This window comes from Arachis hypogaea, chromosome 17, assembly GCF_003086295.3.
Source record: "Arachis hypogaea cultivar Tifrunner chromosome 17, arahy.Tifrunner.gnm2.J5K5, whole genome shotgun sequence".
Classification (NCBI taxonomy): Eukaryota; Viridiplantae; Streptophyta; class Magnoliopsida; order Fabales; family Fabaceae; genus Arachis; species Arachis hypogaea.
In genome coordinates this window covers 47,970,490-47,986,527 of record NC_092052.1, presented here as the reverse complement: position 1 = coordinate 47,986,527, position 16,038 = coordinate 47,970,490, and the positions used below count along the sequence as shown (strand labels likewise).

At 34.2% G+C, this 16,038-nt stretch overlaps 1 protein-coding gene across 1 annotated transcript; it reads right to left on the bottom strand.

Moving 5' to 3' along the window:
• Window positions 1-12,085: 12,085 nt before the first annotated feature.
• On the bottom strand, window positions 12,086-15,558 carry LOC112766617 (uncharacterized). The gene is made up of 5 exons (XM_025812513.3): window positions 15,066-15,558; window positions 14,823-14,903; window positions 14,127-14,209; window positions 13,775-13,974; window positions 12,086-12,380 (listed from the first exon to the last, which is right to left on the bottom strand). The coding sequence occupies exons 1-5, from the start codon at window positions 15,239-15,241 to the stop codon at window positions 12,282-12,284; spliced, it is 639 nt and encodes a 212-aa protein (XP_025668298.1). The 5' UTR covers window positions 15,242-15,558; the 3' UTR covers window positions 12,086-12,281.
• Between the last annotated feature and the right edge of the window lie 480 nt (window positions 15,559-16,038).

Genomic DNA, 16,038 nt, shown 5'->3' with positions numbered 1-16,038 from the left:
ATTTGAAGCTTCCTCATAAGAAATAGAGGCATCAAGTTTATGCTTGCACCAAGGTCACAGAATGATTTCTCAATAGTTATGTCTCCTATGGTACAAGGTATATAAAACCTTCCAGGATCATCCTTCTTCTCTGGTAGACCTCTTTGGAGAATAGCACTACACTCCATTGTCATTTCAACAATTTGTCCTTCCTTCAAGGGTCTTTTCTTTGTTAGCACTTCTTTCATAAATTTGGCATATAATGGCATCTGTTCAAGTGCTTCTAAGAAAGGAATATTGATGCTAAGTGTCTTGAATATGTCCAGGAACTTTGAATATTGCTTATCCTCATTTTCTTTTTTGAACCTCTGAGGGTACGGAAGTTTGGGGACATCTGACTTCACCCCTTCCTTCTTCTCCTGTAGCTGTGTTTCAAGGATGTTCTTGTCTCTCTTTGACCTTTTTGCATTTTTGGTCCTTCTATCCTTTTCTCTTCTCTCTTCTGTCTCTTCTTGTGGAACTTCTCTGTTGTTTTCTTCCTGATTGATGACTTCTTTCCCTCCAGTCTTCTCACTTCCCACTATGATTACCTTGCACTCCTCCCACTTTGTAGCTTTTCCTTTGTCCCTTGGGTGGTCTTGAGTGGCACTAGAGGATGCATTTGATTGCTTCTCACCCATCTCTACAATTTGTTTAGCCATTTGCTCCATATGCCTCTCAAGATTTCTGATTGAAGCTTCTTGGTTTTTGCTTGTTGTGGCTTGATCTTTTCTTGCTGCTTCTTGATTTTTCATGAGTTTCTCCATCATTATCTCTAGACTAGAGATTCTTTGGGAGTCTGGATTCGGTTGTGGTTGTGTAAAATGAGATTGTTGTTGCTGGAAGTTGTTTGAACTATTTGTGGGATTATTTTGTGGGTGGAATGTGGATGTGGAAGGTGGATGATGGTTATTTTGGGGTTTTCTATATGGATTGTGGGTTATGTTTTGCTGGTTGTTGTTCTGGTTGTTTCTTGAGTTGTTTTGGTTTGAATTTCTTTGCCATGGTTGTTGGTTTTGAGTGTGGTTATCTCCCCATCTGAGATTTGGATGGTTCTTCCAGGATGGATTGTAGGTGTCACCATAAACTTCATTTTGGCCGCAGCTTTGGTTGTGCACATATTGAGGTTGTTCCTGCTGCTGATCTTCTTGGTTTTCTTCATTTTGCCCCCATTTAGTTGATGATTGGCTTGTGTTGATTGCTGCAACTTGGAGACTATCAATCCTCTTGGCCATTTGATCAAATTGTTGTTGAATTTGCTGCTGCATCATTCTGTTTTGAGCCAGAATTGAGTCTACTCCTTCCAACTCCATCACTCCTTTCCTTTGTGATGGATGGCGTTGTCTCTGATGAGCAAAGAAATATTGATTATTTGCCACCATATCAATGAGGTTTTGGGCCTCTTCAGCTGTCTTCATGAGTTGCATTAAGCTTCCTGCTGAATAGTCAAGTGCCTCTTGAGCTTTCATTGTCAGTCCTTCATAGAAATTTTGGAGTTTATCCCATTCATTAAACATCTCAGGAGGGCACTTCCTGATTAGAGCTTTGTATCGTTCCCATGCCTCATACAAGGGTTCAGCATCCATTTGTGTGAATGTTTGTACTTTAGTCTTCAATCTAATAACTCTTTGAGGTGGGTAAAACTTGGCAAGGAACTTGGTTACTAGATCATCCCAGTTGTTGATGCTGTCTCTTGGGAAGGATTCCAACCATTGAGTGGCTTTGTCTCTGAGAGAAAATGGAAATAGCAACAATTTGTAACTGTCAGGATGCACACCATTGGTCTTCACTGTGTTACATATCCTCAGGAAGGTGGATAGGTGCTGGTTTGGATCTTCCAAGGGGACTCCTCCATAGGAACAGTTGTTCTGCACCAAGGTGATGAGTTGGGGCTTCAATTCAAAGTTATTTGCATCGACATTTGGGGGTCAGGATGCTACTCCCACAATGCCTTGGATTAGCAAATGTATATGAAGCCAATACTCTCCTTTGGAGCTGACCATTGTCGTTGGCCACTCCCACTTGTGGATTTGTTGGATTTTCCTCCATTCCTTGGTTTTCTTCTCAACCTCCAAAATGTTTCAGGATCAAAAGGTGTGGATTCATTGATTTTTTCTCCTGACATAAACACAGAACCAGGAACCAAAATAAAGCACTCTATTGCTAGAGTGAAGTTAGTGTTAACTTAAGAAAAAATTCAAACAGTTAGTATGCTTAGTAAAAAGAAAAAAATGCTTAATCTAGACCACCACCTCACTTAATCATTGTCAACCTAATCAATCCCCGGCAACGGCGCCAAAAACTTGATGTGTATTTTCGAAAAACGAATTCCAAACACACAAATCTAACCGGCAAGTGTACCGGGTCGCATCAAGTAATAAAACTCACGGGAGTGAGGTCGATCCCACAGGGATTGAAGGATTGAGCAATTTTTGTTTAGTGGTTGATTTAGTCAAGCGGATCAAGATTTGGTTGAGTGATTTGTGATTAACAGAAATTAAATTGCATGAAAAGTAAAGGGAATGGGTAATTTGCATGAAATTAAAGAGAACAGAAAATAAAAGTGCTGAATCTTAAAGAACAAGAAATTAAATGGCAGAAACTTAGAACGCAAGAAATGTAAATTGCAGAATCTTAAAGTGCAAGAAATGTAAATTGCTTGAATTGTAAAATGAATTGGGAAGTGGATTTGCAGAAATTAAACAAGGAAAAGTAAAATTCAACAAACAGAAATGTAAAAGATGGATTCAATTAAACCGGATCTCAAATGATAATGAAAATAAGCTTGGTGTAGCAACGAAACAAGGAAATTTAAATTGAAAGATGTAGATCTCATGACTCAAGAGACTAGATAACCAAGTCTAGATCTCAATGCCTTCTTAGATCCAAAGTGAGAATTCAATTGCAAGAAAAGTAAAGATCCAGCAGTAGAAGAAAAGAAGTGAAATCGCAAATTCTCAATGATGCAGTAAATCGAAACAGAGAGAGATCTCAAGATGAGATTGAGATAGAATTTCCTCAGTTCTTCAACCCAAGATTCAAGACAAGTTTAAATGAATTTGAAAACAAGAAAACTAAGAGGAAGAGAATTCAATTCTCCTTCCCCAAGACTCAGAACCTCAAAATTAACTCCTAACCAAAAGCTCTCCCCAAAATCACTTAGTAAAAACTAAAACGGAAAAGCTCTAAAAAGCAAAGCTCCCTAAAAACTTAAATTCTAAGCTATTTATACACTTTCTTCAAATGATCTTCAAGCCTTGAATTGGGCCTTTGCTCTTGATGGAATTGGGTTGACAAAAGCCTCTGTTGATTGCTCTTGAAGTTGGAGAGAAACCCATTTTTGAACCGGGCCATGAACCAAAAAAGCTTGAGTAAAAGTTTGAGGTCAAACTTTTACTCAAAATTTTCACATCAGCTAGGCTTCCTTGCTGCCATCCACGTTTGAGCCAAAGTTTGAGGTCAAACTTTGAGCCAAACGTGGATCCCTTTTGTATGCTTCTTGAGGGCTACTTTGTCCTCTTGTCACGTTGCCAATTTATGCCCAATATAGACTATTATATATGGTTGGAAAGCTCTGAATGTCAGCTTTCTAACCCACTTGGAATCACCTCAATTGGACATCTACAACTCAAGTTATTCTTGTTGGAAGTATACCCCTTCATGCTTGTGGCGCCAACGTTTGCCTAAAAGCTTGAGGTCAAACGTTGGCGCAAGCTTTTGCTCTCCTGGGTGTTTTGTTGTGGCGCCAACGTTTGCCTAAAAGCTTGAGGGCAAACGTTGGCGCAAGCTTTTGCTCCTCTCCAGGGTGAGTTCAACTCTTCCAAAAGTTTGAGCTAAAGTTTGAGGTCAAACTTTTACTCAAGCTTTTTGTTCTCTCTTGCTCCTTGCCATTTCTTCTTTCTTCAACCTTCTTCAAAGCTCTTTTCACCTATCATCAATCAACCAAGCACATCAAAGTTATGCTCAAAATCATGAGATTGTTATTCTTTCATAATATATGACAATTTTAGCACAAAATCTCATGAAATTGCAATAATTTATCCATGGTTAATTGAATCAAAGGAAACATGAAATTCTACCCAATTTGCTTACTTATGGCTCAAGAAAGTGCATAAATTCAATTGAAAACACAAGAAAAAGACTAGTGAAACTAGGCTAAGATGACTTGTCATCAATGTATAATCATACACAGCCATTCCAGCTCACAACAAAACAGCACTTCCACATTCAACATCATCAATTCATAAAATCGACATTCAAGCCATAAATCACTTTTTTCCAAATCATTTCACTTTGAAATCAAGTTTCAACTCTTTTCAGCCTTGGCTTTAAAGATCTCATTCCTCAAATCATCTTAGGCTCATAAGCCACTTTTACTCAAGGTAAATTCCCCTTTTCAAACCATGCCACTCTCGGCATCCTCTTTTCAAAACTTCCATAACCATGGAAAGTTAAAGTTTCATTTTGAAACATTCAAAATCATCCATCGAATCAATGGGATTTTATAACAAAGTTTCTCGGCAGAGTCCCAAGTCTTTAGGGGAGAATAACATAACTCATTTCGCCAAATTCATTTAAAATCATTAAAACCTTGGCTTTCCGATTTGAGTAATAAAATAGGATCTAAGCCAAACCGAGTCATGTAATCATTTACTTCTTTCAAAGCCATTTCCTTTACTTAGGCAAAACCAGCTTCAACCCCCATGATAAATTCTAAAGCATTTCAACTGTTCAAAATTGCCTTAGTCTTGCAAGAATTCAGAATTCAAAGAATACTTAAAACCCTTCTCAAAACATTTCAAAATGAAACTTGTCAATAGACATTCAGGTCCTTTCAAAATCATTAAAACTTCTTTAATTGAAACCCCAAGTCAAATTCAAAGGCATAAACCCTTTTCGCATTCAAACAGCTTTAAAATATAAGTTTCATCTAAATAACTTTCTCCTGAAAGAGATACAATGCCTTTCTTAAGAAGCAAGACTAAATAACAATTTTCTCTTTAATAATTCATTTCGAAAGCATGAATCATCCTTTTCTCGATAATTCAAATAAAATTATAGAAGTCTTTAACTCATCATTTTCCAGACAACATTTCAATAAAGACTCAGATTTTATAGAAATTTCGGCAGCACCTCCCCTAAAACTTGGACTTTGCCACCCGATTCGGGTCCCAACTAAACCGTTCCAAAATCCTTTTCAACAGCCCAAAATCCAAAATCAGTTCAAGGCAAGTCAAATCCAATAGTCATCTTAATTCCATATTTCAAGGAAACCTTTTCAAGAATCAAATCTTTATCAGCCGAATAAACTCATTTCTAAAATTTCAAAGAAACGGTTCAGCAACAATCGTTTATCAAAAACCAGATCATTTAAAGCCAGCCAGGCTGAAATCAAGAGTGTATTCTATTTTACACATTCTCAAGAAAATTCATTCAATTCAAATCAATTTTCAATGGATCCAACTCGATCTCAAAGCTTTAAAAGAATCAATTTCAAAAGCATTTCGTTTCACAAAGCCACATAACAGTCGAGTCAAACAAACACCCATAATCATACAAAACAACCAAACAATACATAGGACTGATACAATCACCAAATACACATCCTCACATCAGTACCCATATGTAATAATTCCAATATACAAAATATAGTTTTCAGAAAGCGCCCATACCTCAAAACGCAATTCCATAATCCAAACGCCTCATCAAGTCCTTTCCGCCTCAACCCGAACTGACGGCAACCAAAACCTCAGCTCCCAGCCACTTTCGCAATAACCATGGCAATACTAATCGCAACATACAATAATCAGGACTCGACCCCACGTTATCAAAACTCATATTCATTAACCGAACACAACAGAATACTAACGCGAGGCTTTCCGAAACATAAATACTTACTGAACTAGCGAAACGAAGTAGCTGCGATTTTGAACAGGCCAGGCAACAGCTCCGGCAGCGGCCAGAAGCTCCGGTGGGTCAACTATTAAAACCACGTAGCGTTAAATCTTCTCGAAATCTAAAAAGGCAGAAACCTCAACTAAAATCCTTACCGGCAGAGTTTTCTGACGACTAAGTTGCATTCTCCGGTGGCAGAGACGGCGAAGCAGCTCGAAACGGCCAGCAGCAGTGGCGGGGCTAACTCAGCACCAACATCCACCATCGTCACCACTTTCCTCTCTGGTTAGACATAACGGCCGCAACTCAGCCGCAGCAACGATGAAACGGCAGCAAAAGGATCAGCCTCAACCCGCGATGGTGGCTCTCCGGCGCGACACCAGCCACAACAGGAATGGCGGCGGTGAGATCCCAACACCGATGAGTTTCCCGGCGACAGAACAAGCAGAACTGGAGATGGCAAGGAGGTCCGGCGACGGCGACCCAAGCGGCGATGGTCTCCCCTGTCGCGCTCTCCCTCTCTCTGCTGTGTAAACTCCCATCTCCCTTTCTCTTCGTGCTCGCCGGCAGAAGCCAGATGGCGGCGACGGCACGGCTCAGCAACCGCATGGTGACGGTGCAAACAGATCCTTCTTCTCCCTTCGGCTAGCAACGGCGGCGACGATGGCAGTGGCACCCACCGCACCGCCTCTCTCTTCTTCCCCCTCTCCTTCCTTCTCCGTGGATTCCTCACCCCACTCCCCCTTCGGCTTCATTTTTCTTTCAGGGAACACAAAGGAAATTTTGTGTGTTGTTGTTGCTGCGCAGTGAAGGCAGTGAGGAAAGGGGTTGGGCTGCGCAGCGTAGAGGAAGGATGGAAGGGAATAGGTTTGGCAAAATTAGGGTAAGGGGCATTTTAGTAATTTTAAATAAAATTGGGAATAGTATAATAATTGAAACCCAAATTAAATCCAACACTAGTTGTATATAGAAAATACTATTTGCTCACCAATCTTACAAATTATTTTCCATAAAATGCCCAAATCAAAATAATTAGAAATAATATAATTAAACCCTTTATTTTTCAAAGTAACAGTATTAATATTTAAAATAGTAATTATTTAATCTTAATCATATAAAAATCCTTATTATTTCACAACTACCAATTTTAGAATATAATTATAGAAAATAATCCAATAATTATCAAATTGGATATTAATAATAACTTATCTCAAATTCAATAAATCAAAACTCGCCTTAATTATCTTTAATAAAATAATTTCTGAAATTAAGGCTATAAATAACTACATAATTTGAGACTTGATCATAATAAGACTTTTCAAAGGTTCTGGGTCTTACATTTGCAAGCTTCTTCACTGCTTAACTATACATACCTCCACATCTCCTTATTAGTATTCACTTATCATTGCCTCAAATTTCTAGACAGCCAAACTTCTTTATCATTTAATAAAAATTCCTTTTCTTAATAAACCGAACTCAAATTATTACTTAAATCAAGAATCTTTTCTCAATAGGATAAACTTTAAACATAACACTTTTCCTGATAAACTAAAAGCCAAATAGAATGAGTTTTAAATCAAATTCTCTTTTGAATAATGCTTTAAGCAAAGCCTCAAAGTTTTATAAAAATTTCTGCAGCATTTCCTTTAAAATTCGAGCTTTGCCACCCTTCAAGGGTTCCAACCAAACCATTTTCAATTCTCATAAATTATTCTTAATAGTTTAAACGAATCAAATCCAGTACTATAAACCAATTTTTAATTCTCAAAGATCACTTCCAATAAATCAACAAATCAAGTCCAATATCTAAAATATTTATAAATCTGAAATCTAACCAGTTCCAATGTCAAAATCTTTTCCAATTCTCAATTAATTACCAATAAAAAAAATTTCCAATACAAATCCCTTTTCTTAATATGAGTAAATATGTAAACCAAATGTTTTCCAATATAAAATCATGTCTCAAAATAAGCTTATATTTTCTCACTTTTATATTTTCTCAAATCAACAACCCAACCAAGACATTAACATAACCAGAGTTTCCAACATCAATCACAGCCTCAATTCAAACTTAATTCATATTTCTAATTCAACAAGAAATACTAAATCTATCACCATTTACAACCACAACTCAACAAATATTCATTATAACCAGCTAATAATTAGAATTTTCAGCATTCCTAAACAATCAAGAAATCAAACATATATTCATCAAATTCAGTCACAAATACAACTCAAACTCATCATTCAATCATTCCAAACAATCATAAATTATTTGCAAATACCCACTAGACTTCCATGGCATTCATAATTTAAAATAGTTAATTTCAAAATAAAACCCCCTACCTAAATGTCCTATTAACAACGAACTCAAGATAGCAGCAACAGCGGCAACCGAGCAGTAGCCCCAATGATGTTTTTCCGATAAGTCCTCTTCCTCCGGGAGTAGCACAGCAGCTCGGGGCCAGCGTAGCCGCATCAGATTCGTCCACAGTAGTTCCAACAACAGCTAACTACAGTGGCGGCAGAGCAACATCACAGATGTGATGGTGATGACGACTTGGCTTCCGGGACGATAGTGCACGGCAGGACAGCATCCTCCTCCTCAGTACACGATTCCACGGTGACAGTGCTGGATAGAGGCGACGATGGAGGATCTGACCGGAATGGAACCCTTGGCGGTGACATGAACGGTCTCCTCCTTCCCTTCCTCATCACGTCTCTTCCCATTCCCTCTGTCTTGTTCGCTCTCCTACACACACACACACACACACACACACACAGAGAGAGAGAAGGGAAGGAAAGGGAGAAGACCGTGCGGGCACCTTGCCTCCGTTGCCGCTGGAGCTTCGCCACTGCCACCGTTGAGCTCGTCGTTGCCCTGCCGTGTCTCCCTGGTTGCCGAAGCTGTTACGCGAGAAAGAGAGGAGAAGCTCTTTGCGCCGTTGTGCTTTCACCACTGCCAATCCATCACCGCCGCCAAGCCATAACTCCGTCACCACCACCGAAATCTCCAACGCCGCCGCTGCCACCACAGTGGCCATCATCGGTTGCATGTGTGTGTGGTGTGTGGTGTGGGTAAAGAGGAAATGGGGATGGCAGTGGGTGAGTGAGTGGCAAGGAAAGGGTGAGCGTGGCTCACTGAGAAATGAACGAGTGTTGGGGGAGAGGGGGTTACGTGTGGGTGAATTGGGTAAAAGGGGTTAGGGTTAGTGAAATTAGGATTTAAAATTGGGAATTTAGTATTTGAGTAGAGTATTAATCTAAAACCAAATTTAATCAATATAATTAATTTTAAGAATACTACTATCTTTTTGTAAATTACAAATTATATTTAATTAAATACTTCTAATTTAAAATTATAGATAAATAAATAAATTTTTCGTTTAGTTCATAATATTAATCAAAATTTTTAATTATTCAATTTTAATTGTATAAAACTTTTATAATTTTTAATTATTAAAACTTTAAATTTCTAATATGAAAATACTCGACTATTTATAAAATTTTATAAATTCTAATAGATTTTTAAACCGAAGTATCATTAAATTAAATTTAATTACTTTTTAAAAAAATAATTTTCTATAAATAAAATTATCAAATATAATAAATTGTAAATAATTCAATTTAATTTTAAAAGCTCGGGTTATAATTATCCTTTAGAGTTATCCAATTTTTTACGTTGTGCCTACAATATCACTTTGTTAGCCTTCTTCAACTAAACCATTAGTTTGAGAATGTTCCACAAAAGATAATTGATGAGTGATATAAAAATTTCGTATAATAAATCGTAAATAATTCAATTTAATTTTAAAAACTCGGGTTGTTCTAATTATCCTTTAGAGTTATCCAACTTTTTACGTTGTGCCTGTAATATCACTTTGTTAGCCTTCTTCAACTAAACCATTAGTTTGAGAATGTTCCATAGAAGATAATTGATGAGTGATATTAAAATTTCGTATAAAAGATAATAAAATTTTTGTCAGTAAATTGTCTTCCTTTGTCAGTTTTAGTAAATTAAGATATACCAAATCTGCATAATAAATTCTTCTAGACAAAAGAGATCATTTTCTCATATGTTTTGCTAAAGGCATAGCTTTTATCCATTGAGTAAAATTGTCTAAAGCAACAATTAAAAATTTTACTTGTCCTGGTCCATGTTGGAATGAACTAAGAATGTCTAGCCCTCACTTATTAAAGGGCGAGCTTACCTCGAATGTGAATAGTTGTTAAACTGGTTTATGTATTATCGGTCCATGATATTGACAGTAGTCATAATGCTTTACCTCTTCCATGCAATCTTGTTGTGCAGTTGGCTTGACAGTGATCACAATACTTTACCTTTTCCATACAATCTTGTTGTACAGTTGGCCAATAATATCCTGCTCTTAAGATTTTAGATACAAAACTTCGTCCCCCTATATGTGTTCTGCAGACTCTTTCGTGGACTTCGTCCTTGGCGAGTTTGGCGTCTGCATTATTCAAGAACTTTAGTAATGATCTTGTGAATCCTCTTCTATATAGGTCAGTTCCGAGCATGGTGAAGAAGCTTGATTGTCATTTGAATTTGCATTTGTCACACAGGTATCTCCCTTGTTTTAAGATAATGGATATATGGATATTGCCAGTCTGGTTCCTGGGCAATAGTCAAAATAGGTGTTAGTATAGTGTAACTCTAAGTTCAATTCGTCTAGGAAGAAGGTTATTACCAAGATCATCGGCATTGATAACACGCAAAGCAGTATTCTCCTTGAAAAGGTTATTACCAAGATCATCGCAATTGAGGGTGTGCAAGCTACAACCATATGCATTGAGAATCTTAATCTATTTCCTATGTGGTAAGCCTTGCGGATGATGTATAGTTCATCCTGTCCAGGTATAAGCTTGTCTAGGCCTAGGGTGGATGAGGTATACCTCCGGTTTAAGAGAATAGACAGGCAGCAGTGGGTATCTACAAAAGCACTCTGACACTCAAGTAAAACGGTTACATTGTTGAGCTAATCTCTTGTATGAGATGAGTAGTGAATGTTTAGAGTATTTATAGAGAGTATCATGCAATAAAACGGTTACATTGTTGAGCTAATCTCTTGGTGACCACTCCTGAATGTTATCTAAGCTTAACAAAATAAGTCCATTAGAGGTGTCAGCACGTATACTTGAATAAGCATGTTTTATTTAATTATTTAGTTCCGATTCATGGGTGATATGCATTGAGCTATAACTGACGAATCAGTGTATAAAAGCATGGCAATAGTTCTCCATCAACAGCCACATTTTTTCACCAAAAAAGCGTGGCCAAAAAGTAAATGTGGCAACTGATTCCAAAAAGCGTGGCCATAGAAAATTGGTCATGGTTGAACAAGTGCTCCTTTGAAAAGCGTGACAGTAGTTCAAATAGCTTGACCATATTTATGGCCATACTTTTTTTTAGATTTTCGACACACTTTTAAAATGTGGCAAAAAATAGATTTTCTTATAGTGATATTAGATGTAGCTTGAAAAGGATAGGAGCATGAGCCACCATGGACTCCGAACTTTGCTCTATGATAGTATAATAGAGTTTGAGGAAGGATTGAAGTAAAGAAAACAGAGCTTAGAGAGAGACAAAATGTGACAACTGAATGTAAATTGATTTTATTGAATGAATGAATGAATTGATTAGTACATTGTGCTGTTCTTAAACTAGATACTGCACTAAGGGATGATAATGACAAGCTGAGCAAATCAGCCTAGAACATAATTAATTAACTTTCTGTTATAACTATTTTAACTCCGAAACAGAATCAGTCACTTTAACTCTTAGTAACTGTTGCATTCTGATCTTGATATCAATTGGTGATATATTGGATCAACAAGCATTGTCTTACAATCACCTGATGATCATGAAGATTATTTATACTAAATTTTGTAAAACTTGAACATTAAGAAAATTATAATCTAACAACTCATGTTCATATACGTTTCAACCTTTAATTTTATATTACCTTAAAATTTAATTTATAAACTTTATGTAAAATGATACATAGTTCATCAAGTATAAAGAATTGAATTCATCAATTCTGTCTTTGCTCTTCAACTTCTGTTTTGCAACTCTACATAATATACTCCAACCATTTTCTTATATGCATCCGTTTGGAGGAAGAGTGATTTTTTTGTTTCTCTCGTACAATCGTACACCATGAAAGAATGTTATTTATTAAATCACGAAGAAATTTTAACTGTTCCTTACAACATTTATTTTATAAATATGAAGATAAAATTACAAGCATACAAATAATGAACCAACTTTTCCCCCATGAACCCCCTCCCAATAAAAATAAAATCCTACAGATCTAAAATTATACATTTACCACTTAATTGGTTTTTCTCTACTTTTGATCTTTTGATTCTGTAGTTGTCACAGCATTTATTTGTTGCTTAGGCAATGATTTCAACAATGAATCCAACTCATCTTCCATATCATCTACCTGCATTTTCATATACAACTCATCGTCATTATTTATTTATTTTTTGTTATTGGGGGATTCAAATTAGGCTAAGAATTATATGTAACAATGTTTTCTCAACTCATAATCGTTTATTGCACAAACATTTATTAAAGGAAAAAAATTTCAAATTTGTCTAATGTATGTTTCAATTCATGTGATAATTTCAACTGCTGTGACTATCGGAGAAAAGTAAATAATGAATATTCTTAATTGACTTGAAGGAAGGAAAACTCAGCAAGATATCTTGGCTGAAATACGTGTTAATGCCACTTGAATTCCATGTTGAGAATTAAAACAAGCAAGTGGTTGCAAATAAATTCTAGAATATTTATTAACTAGAAAATGATAATGGTCACTACTTTTTGGTGCGTATGAAACTTCCTCGATATATAGGTAGGAAAAACTTCTAGTATTATGAATGTAAGGCCGAGTCAAAGATAGAAATAGAAAAGAAGTCAAAATAATCCATCCTAGATCAATATATCTATAATTTGACTTTCAAAGATAGTTAGTAAAAAGAAATAGTCTATTAGATTTATTTTAATCCCTACTCTCCATTATTGTACCAATTATCTTGACAAATTTTAAGATGTTAATCTTTCGAATAGTTTCATAGAGCAATATGGTATATTTAATGTATATATTGCAATATTCATGTATAGTAGTTATACAACTGTGTTATATATCATTTTGCATCTAGACATTCAATAATGATGCTAGACAATAAATATCTTTAATTGTACTGTAAAAAGTTTAAACAAAAAGATTATTTGTAATATAAAAATAAATAACGTGTGTATGTACAGAGAAAATAAAGCACAAAAAGTTAATTAGTGATGATGATGATAGATGGGCCAAACTTGTGTGTGTCAGTACTTCTCATAATGCATATCCGCTCTTAATTAATATCATATCATCAACTTTATATATATTAGTCTAAAATAATTACATTCACATGTACATCATATGTGTTCGCAATTCTTTTATAGGAGTTTTCATGGTAGGAAAAAAAAATAAGGAATATATATTAATTGAAACAAGACAATTTAAAGTAAAACGCATGCATTAGGTGAAAACAAGACAATTTAAAGTAAGGACCAAGAGTTGTGCAACTATAGATTATTAAAAGAGAGAATAAATATAGAATTCATTTTTAATCGGTTAATATTAATTAATTTTTTATTATAAAATTATCTTTTAAATTTTTATTTTTAGAAGATTTAGAATTTAGAATAAAATTTAAAATTTAAAATTAAAAAAAAAATCTTAGAACAATGATTAAATTATCTTCGTGTAATCTTAAGATTACGAATTTAAATCGTATAAAAACAATTACTATTAATTAAACACACTAAATAAAGAAAAAACCAAACCTTTTCCAGTGTATCTCCTGCATTTTCAGCAATCTTGTCTACATTTTCAGCCACTTTCTCAACGAATTCAACAGCATCACGAAGTTTTCCTTCTGGAATAATCTTCACAACTTCTTCAGCCGCCTTGTCCACTCTCTCTGCCACCTCTTCTATCACGTCTGCGATTCTTTCTGCTTCCTCTATTGTTGTTTCAACTTTCTCTACACACAATAATAAATATAATAATAATTACCAATTATTCTGAACAAAAATGTAATTGAACATAGCTAAATTCTCTGCATTTTACTACATCAATCATTCAAAATTAAAACAAAAATCAACGTGGAAATTAAATTCCAAGATCTCTTCTTACCTTTGAGAAGTAGCAAAGGACCCCATTTGCCCTTCGAAAATGACATCACTATCGTGAATATGGTTCCAACCACCCATAGTTTCCTGGAAAAGAATAACAAACCGCTTTGCATTGTGAACTGTTTGATTCGGAGAATTATTTTTTCAAATAATTAACATCATTAATCATGATAGTCTCTTGAAATCTGTGACTAACATTTGAAAATAAACAATAATTGAAAAATTTTAAGTGGTAAATAAAATCTAAATATAAAGAAGAAATTAACTCAACTTTAATTTTGATACCTTCACGGTACAAATTTTTTATATAATTATTTAAGAGGAACTTTGGAAGGTAAATAAGTTTTAGTATTTTTTACCATCATTTGTCTAGCATATAAATATTAAACTGTTTTTAATAAATAAATTTTTTAATTAATGTGTGTAAATTCTAAAAAATGTGAATACAAATTATATTAATTTATGTATGTGTATAAAATTCTAGTAAATATAGATATAAATTATATATTTTTTATGTGTAAAATATATATAAATATGAATATAAATTATTGTTAATTAAGTGTTGTTCAAAAATAATAATATTTGTAGATTATTTAACATTACTTATTATTTAATTTTATATTTTTTAGATATATATATATATATATAATTCAATATAAAAGTAAATAAACATAAAATCAAGACGAGATATATTTACCAATTAGAAGGGGAAGGAAAAGGAGAAGGATTAACAGGAAGAGGTGGCCCTGGTTGTGTGCTGGCACACACAATAATGTTCCTGCATACGGAAAACTTGAATCTTAATAAACTAAATTAAAGTAAAATTTTAGGATTTTGAATATAGTAAATTTAATCTCTTTACTTTGTTTATCTATCTAAAAGCTAATAATAAGAACTAGAAGCTTGAAGCTTAGGACATGGATTGAATGATTATACGTACATGTTTCTTCTGAGTGGAAGAAGGTTCTGTTGTGGAACACGGGAGCCATTAAATTTGATGTTGGATCCGAAACTGATTCGAACATTGTCTACGTTTGAACTTTGACATTTGTGGAATGTTCTTGGAGCAACAATTAATGAAGATTTGTTGTGAGTGATGAAGATTGCGTTTGCCATATTGATCGGTCAATGAATCTTACTCAAATCTAGCTTCTTTGCGAAAATCTATGACAATGGTTGTGATGAGTATATAATGTAAGAACGAAATAAAATAAATTGAGATAGCTTAGATAGATATATAGAAAGAAAGATGGTAAATAATGGACATAGACAGCAACGTTAATCGCAATGATATCATGACCTTATATATTATTATAAATGAATTACTAAAATTAAATAAATAGGTTGTTATTTTTCAATTGCCAGTTGCTTAGTATTTTAACCGTGGTTGATGCTGGACTCCAGCATGTGAATCAGGCATGTTTGAATAACAATAAATAAATACGGATACATTCTTCTTTAAATAATAATTAAAATACTTACTTATTATTTACTATATATAATAGAAATATGAAAAAAATATTTACTTTTATTTTTATAATGAGAATATGTGAGAAAATTAGTGTACAACTTCTTTTTAGAAATATCATTTATTATATATAATTCAATTCAAATATATTTATTATTTTTAAAACTTAAAAAAATATTTTAATTAAAATATAAAATATTTTTTATCATCTTAACTAACTAACTAATATAAAATATTTTAATTCAATGATTGATTGTAAATAATCTTTTGTGGTTATTATATAAATAGTATATTAAAAACTTTGTGATTATTTTTTTATAAACTGTGAAAATAATAAATAAATTGAATTGAAAAAAAAAATTTGCTAAAGTAACCGAAATTATGGATGCAAGAAGTACTAGAAAAAGAAAAGGTGAATAACATCATGGATACCCTTATGATTTTA

Coding starts and splice junctions, on each gene's coding strand:
- LOC112766617 (XM_025812513.3), bottom strand. CDS start 15,241: ATGGCAAACGCAATCTTCATCACTCACAACAAATCTTCATTAATTGTT. Junction 14,904..15,065: donor CTTCCACTCAGAAGAAACAT/GTACGTATAATC, acceptor TTCCGTATGCAG/GAACATTATTGTGTGTGCCA. Junction 13,975..14,126: donor TCCTTTGCTACTTCTCAAAG/GTAAGAAGAGAT, acceptor TATTGTGTGTAG/AGAAAGTTGAAACAACAATA.